The following is a 6,850-nucleotide window of genomic DNA, read 5'->3' as shown; positions in this document are numbered from 1 at the left end:
CTGCAGCTTAACCGCGTTCACGATGAAATTTGCGGACAAACATTGGTGGTAACACTCTATCGTCGTCTTCAACGCCTGGGCTATTACTGGCCAGAAATGGAAACTCAATCTCGTTTACTCCAAAAGTCTTGCTCTAATTGTCAAGTGTCGCCACATCAATTGGAGGTTTTCAACATAAGTCATGCTAGGGAATGGAGAGAACCGTATATTAGTTATCTCCATGATGGGGTAACTCCTTCTAATCAAAAGGATGCTGTCAAGATGAAGCAAAAGGCGAAGCGATTCGTATTTCACGAAGGGATCCTGTATCGCAAAAGCTTTGGAGGCGATCTGTTACGGTGCCTGGCTGAGGTAGAGATTCCAATTATGTTGAAATAAATGCATGAAGAGGAACATCAAGGGAAGAGGAAACTGTTTCTCCAGATACACGAGAAATACTATTGGCCGACCATGGAGGATGATGAGGTTGCATTTGTTCAAAGCTGCGACAAATGTCAAATTCATGGAAACCTCGTTCATGCACCTTCCACTCCTTTACACTCGATAAGCAGTTCATGGCCATTTTATAGCTGGGGACTTGACATTATTGGGAAGATCAATCCGCCGTCATCAAAGCATCACGAGTATATCATAACTGCGACAGAATATTTTACCAAATGGATTGAATCCATTCCTCTACGAGGGACTACAAGAGCAACGATTGCAGCTTTCATTAAAGAGTACATCATTTGTCGGTTTGGCGTACCTAAGCATATCGTCACTGATAACGACACTCCCTTCGCCAACAAACAAGGACGAGAGTTGCTTGAGGGATATTGAATTAAACAAGTCTTCTCCACCATTTATTACCCCCAGGGAAACGGACAAGATGAGAGCACCAACAAAACACTAATTCGGATTTTCAGTCGAACAGTGTATGACAATCCTAGAGAATGTCACGAACAGCTGCCGATGGCGCAATGGGCGTATCAGACAACACCTAGAAGCTCTATTGGAGTTTCTCCATATTCGCTCGTTTACGGCGCATATGCGATCCTCCCAGCAGAAATCAAGATCCCGTCAGCCAGGATTGCAGCAGCAAGTGGGGTCCACTGGAATGAAGTTGAAGCATCGAACTCCAGAATCGCCGATTTAGACACTCTAGACTCCAGAAGAGGTAAAGCAGAGGAACATACTCAGGCGTACAGAAATAGGATCTCCAGGGCATATGACAAGACTGTAAGGCCACGTGTTTTTGAAGTAGGAGATTTGGTCTTAAAGACGGCCAAGCACATTAAACAAGACATGTCTGCACCAAAGTTCTCTCCAAAATGGGAAGGTCCCTATGCGATTACCAAGGCTTACGGTAACGGCTACTACAAGATCATTAAGGTGGATGGAGGCAAGTTAGAAGCAGTCATCATTGGAAAATGGCTCAAGGCATATCATGCTTGATCATTGTCCCGCCGCTGTCTCATGACATGGAAATACATGCATTTTTTCATTACACGTCTGAATTATCAATTTATTCAAAGATACATTAATGAAAAACTCCTTCCACCTACCAAAAACCAATGCAATTCATTTCTCAAGAATGTTCAAAAAAACATATGACGTGAGCACCATTGACAATAAGAGAGTGCAGCTTAGAAGAGGCCATCCAGCATATTATAGTTCCTTGAGAGTATCATCTTCAACCTAGTTTGGTATCTCTGTCTTATTCTTCAAATTTTGAATTTCCTGCTCCACCTTCTCTGATTCCGCAGCCAGAGCCTTCTCCTCCTCCAAGATAGCTTTCGCAGCAGGAACTACATTCACGAGGATACCAGCTCGATCAACCTTGATGATGTCAAGACGCTGCCGCAACCAGCCCACGTTGAACTTCATGGATTCGCAGGTAGACTCCATGTTCTCACACTTTTCGAGGTTTGATTCAGCAACGTTGCGGATAGAGATATTCTCCATCTCAGCAATCATGGGAAGAAGGAAGTTTACTGTGGTAACCAAAGCAAATGAACAGTGTCGAACTACATTCCTGGTTGCGATATGGCCATACTTTCTCCATACTTTTGTGTATAAAGGCACAAACTCCTTCCACACTAATAATCCACCGACAGTTTGGTAACTGGAAGATAAACATCTCATGTGGATATCGAATGAAAGGCCTGCGTTGGGATATTCATAAGATGAGATACCCAGATCAGCATCTTCAAGGTCCCTGGGGGTAGGCGTGTTTGAGTTTGAAGGAAGAGCACTGGTTAAGTCGTCATCATCGATCACTGTCACACATGTTCCAGTAGGATATCTCTGCGAAAAGGGGGGTTTATTCACCTGATCATGAAGAACAAACAATTGTTCGGAAAGGAAAGAGAAAAGAAGAACGAACCGACATGATCTTCTTAACTCGGAGGATACGAGCAGGGGAGCCATCGCGAAGCTCAGGGATTCGTTCACACTGAAATAAAAGTAACAGAAGTAAAATAAAGGAAAAAAATAGCGTCTTTAAAATCAAGAGATGGCTCGGAATCATTCCTCAGATGCAAGCCGTGTACTCTTAGCAGAAGAGCCTGGTTGGTATGAAGAAGACGATCCACTGTTGTTGGACATGATGAAAAGATGGAGTTTCTGCAAGAAAACCCTATCACGAAACGGTAAAGGGTGGTTCTAAATCCCTACATGTACATATATGTCGAGGAAACCGTAAAGGAAGACCAAATCGACTGCGGCGAGGTTTAGAATAAGGATTCAACACCGACCAAGTTGTGCTTTCTTTCAAACCCTAATCAAGGTCGGAAAAGCCACTAGATATCTAAAAAGGAATGATTTGACCAGCTCCGAGACGTTTGAGGCGTAGGGTGGTGTTCATCTCTACGGAAAATATTTATTTACTTTAGCTTAATCGTTCTAATATTCAAACTGTCACCATCTAATGCCTAGGCCGCAATAGTGCAACTATTACGTGCTAGGCAGGGACTTAATATTGATGGTGGATTTTAGTTCAGGGCTAAAATTGTAAAACCAAATTTAATGCGCTGACATCCTGAAAAGGGTAAAGCCATTTGATAAGTGATGAGTGCAGAAAACCTCTTCACTTTATTTATTCGAAGCAATTCAATAAATACACAAAATTCACCCAGAATGGTGCGTGCAACAACAATCCCAAATATTCTGTGAATTTTTTAGCATTATTAATTATTGCATGATTTGCCTAGTATTTTCTGTGTTGTTCTCAGCCGAACTCTCATTATTGACATGACCTGACGACTGAGTGTTCACTCTCAGCAGAGTAACATGAATCTCCCAAAGTGCCAAAGGAGGATCACGGCGTGCCAAACCGCTTGGCCAAAGTCACGTATGCGTGAATGATTCAAAACCCTAATTAGGGCTTGCGGCAATGCATATCTGTCGTAGTTCGATCATGACCGTCCATCTTCGCCAGCCTAAACGGAGGGTGTAGATATAGACTCAAGAGGTACAAAGGATGTCAACGTGATCACCGTGGGCCCACCTTTGCGTGTGACCGGACGACCTATGCAGATTAGGGCCCAACGCCTCAAAACGCATGCCCAAAAGCGGCATGCCACACGGCTTTCAAACCCTTTGCGGCAATGAATTTCTGACACAAATCGATCACGACAACTCATCTTTGCCGGTCAAATTGAGTGGCCTAGATCGAATCTTTGTGGGACCGAGAGATGTAGGCATGCACGCTAGCGGGCCGTCTCCACGCATGCCCGGTCAGTCCCACCAAAATTAGCGCCCATGCTTGAATTCGATCAAGCCAAAGAGGGGATGTTTGTGCACCTCTAGAAAAACCTTAAAATCCATCAACGACAACAAATGTGTGCCGTAAATCATCTCATCCGTCCAACTTTTCCAGCTTGGTCGGACGGCTTGGATTAAAACTTAGGTGATCAATGAAGCGCCTCAATGATTACCGTCCGCCACTCTGCCACAGGGAGTGATCGACCAGATGGTGGCCCGCCTACGCGGCCTCCAAACGATCACTCAAAGATGGTTGGACGTGATGTCATTTTAAGACGCTTAATCCGCGACTTACTCGATCAAGCTTTAAAACAGCGACGCTTTATGCATATCGATTGTTTTGTGCTGCTTGTTTTAAAACGATGCATTACATGCATCGAGCATGCACAATATTTCACGAATATCAAATCCTTAAATAATTTAGTTATTTAACCTAATAGAACCATATGATATTTCTTGCGGCGGGTCCCACGACTCGACCCACTCATTCGAGAATCAAACATGTCACAAACTGGGGGATACTTACTAGGGTATTAGTCTGGAGGTTTAAAGCGTGCGGCGTGCAACACGCCCATTACGAGAACGTATCAGGAGGCATGGACAGTTAATGATGATGAGGGAAGTGGGAAAAGGCGTGATTGTGTGACAACCACCTACACGACCCCACTACTCCATCACTCAACTTCCTCCACTTCCTACGAGATGAGGATTGCGCTCAAATGACTTGTATAAATAGGTTCTTCAACCTATTTTAACACAACAAAAAAACCAAGTGTTGTCATCAGTATCCAGAAAACACCCATAATTGATAGCTTTCATTGTGCAAGCCAGTTCATCATTCTGATACAAGTCATAAACAACCAACACTTTCATAATCTCAACACCTTCTTCGCTTCCCTCCCTAAGATCAACCCCATCTCCTTCACTTTGTGACCGAAGCAAGTATGGAACGACCATTTATTGGTTTAGGCCAGAATTGTATAGTTTGATCTCTCGAATCAAAAAGCACTCCCGTGCAGTGCATTTGTTTAGGGTTTAGATTTGTTTCTCATCCACACACACCCAAATTTACCAAAACCAGCAGAAACAGTTTTCACCCATAAACAATATCATTGATTGCAAACCCTGATTTGAAGACTATATAAGGGAGAACTCTAGCAACTGGGAAATCTAATCCCCACACGTCTTGTGTGATATTAGTTGCGACTAGAGTCGATTCTCCTTTAACCTAGGTTTTTCAAAAACCATTATAGGTTAACGACTTAAAGACTTCATTGGGATTCTGAAGCCGGACCCAACTATTTTCTCTGTAGTTGCGTGTTCTGATCTTACTTTGTTATATCGTATTTGTTAGAGCATAGATCGGTAAACCTCGCATGCATTGCTATCTCAAGCATGTTTGTCAATGTTAGTGATCAAAACTATGAGTCTTGATTTCTAGTCTACATAGCTAAGTCTCGGACTAGGAAAGAAAAGTGTAGTTGAGCTCAAGGACTTCATGGCCATTCATCATACAACGACGAATATCTATACAAGGAACCTTGGAAATTCATCAAAAAAAAGGTATGTGGAGACTTGAACTTATCTACCACTCAAAAGTCTATTTATTCTATCTCCTACTTCTTATGAGAAAAAAGTCGTATGCTATATAGACTAGACCATACACATTTGACATTTCGAGCTGAGCATTCATTGCTTATCTTTTATCTCGAAATCTTGTGTTGGTAAAGCGTTTCGATTTGATAAAGTTTATCTTCACCTAGTGATGAAAGTCATGAAAGTTTCAATCACTTTGAGAATTGCTCTGACGTGAATCGGTCTATGAATAACGACTACATAGCGTCCTCTGAGAATGTCTCAATGATTGAAATGAGAGTTTAGATTACATAACCATGTATTCCTTGAACCGAAGTTTTCGAACTTTGTTGATAAAGATAAATCGGGAGGATTGTGGAATTGGCTTGCCAAGTCTGCGAACCCAGTCCGTAGACTCAGTCCGCGAATTGTCGGAAGTTCTCGACCGAGAATTTCTGCTGGATTTCCAAAACTCGTTTGTGTGCTAAGTTTGCGAACCCAGTCCGTGAACTGGCGGAAGTTCTCTTTCCGAGAATTTCTGCTGAGTTTGGAAAACTAAACCGATTAACTTAAGTCCGCGAACTTGTTTGTGGACTTAAGAGGTTATGATCTAAAGATGTGCTCTGAACATGAAACTTAAATTACTAAGGAATGCTTTATGCAAACCGTGGCTATAATGTTCATGAGCCGATTCAATCGAATCGAATCATCTTTGTTTCAATTGTGTCTTGTGTAGTTACATAAGATCTCATAGCAATTAAACAACTCTTTAACTAGTTCATTTGATTCAACTGAACTAGTTATAGTGAAGAAGAACAAGGTTAATATGAAATGCTCATATGGTTAACCTTTTGGGTTACTATGTTGAACCAACATACACGTACACGTTTGGGCATGGTTTTCACAAACCCAGTAAACGTCTACCCAAGTGTGTGTGATAAGCTAAGTTTTCGATCTAACGGTTGAGAAATATTAGCTTGAATCTAAATCAGGTTTTCATTTAACGGTGAATATGGATTGCTTTGTAACTAAGGCAAAACCCTGATTTGAAGGCTATATAAAGGAGACATCTAGCATTGTGCAAAACTAATCCCCACACGTCTATGTGTTACTAGTGCGCCCGCTAGAGTCGATCTCCATTAACCTTTGATTTTCTTCTCTAAAATCAGGTTAACGACTTAAAGACTTCATTGGGATTGTGAAGCCAGACCAATACTACTTTTATCATAGTTGTGTGATATGATCTTGCATCTTCTATCGTACGAGTACAATCGATTGATTGGCTTGAGATCGTGAGAGTTCTCCAATAGGCAAGATAAAGAAGTCACAAACATCTTCGTCTCATTGTTTGTAATTCCTCGACAATCCGCTTGTGTAGTCAGGAAGGATCGTAGAGAGGTGATTGATTAATCTAGGCGGTTCTTCGGGAATATAAGACTGGATTATCAATTGGTTCTTGTTCACCTTGATTTTATATCTTAAGACGGAAAAAACCTAGGGTTTAACTGTGGGAGACAGATTTATCCTTTGA

General features: G+C 41.9%; 1 protein-coding gene across 1 annotated transcript; it reads left to right on the top strand.

The window, feature by feature from the left end:
- The first annotated feature begins 450 nt into the window (after positions 1 to 450).
- LOC113350192 lies at positions 451 to 1,434 on the top strand. Its single transcript, XM_026594296.1, has 3 exons — positions 451 to 741; positions 856 to 1,218; positions 1,339 to 1,434. Exons 1-3 carry the CDS (start codon positions 451 to 453, stop codon positions 1,432 to 1,434), a joined length of 750 nt encoding a protein of 249 aa, XP_026450081.1.
- The last annotated feature ends 5,416 nt before the right edge of the window (positions 1,435 to 6,850 follow it).

This window comes from Papaver somniferum, chromosome 1 (assembly GCF_003573695.1).
Source record: "Papaver somniferum cultivar HN1 chromosome 1, ASM357369v1, whole genome shotgun sequence".
Taxonomy (NCBI): domain Eukaryota; kingdom Viridiplantae; phylum Streptophyta; class Magnoliopsida; order Ranunculales; family Papaveraceae; genus Papaver; species Papaver somniferum.
This window is presented reverse-complemented; position numbering and strand designations above follow the sequence as displayed.

What these genes read in the sequence shown, in the direction of transcription:
- LOC113350192 (XM_026594296.1), top strand. Translation starts at nt 451, where the DNA reads ATGGAGGATGATGAGGTTGCATTTGTTCAAAGCTGCGACAAATGTCAA. An exon ending in ACATCATTTGTCGGTTTGGC is followed by an intron (nt 742 to 855) that starts GTACCTAAGCAT and finishes TATTACCCCCAG; the next exon opens with GGAAACGGACAAGATGAGAG. An exon ending in CCAGGGCATATGACAAGACT is followed by an intron (nt 1,219 to 1,338) that starts GTAAGGCCACGT and finishes GCGATTACCAAG; the next exon opens with GCTTACGGTAACGGCTACTA.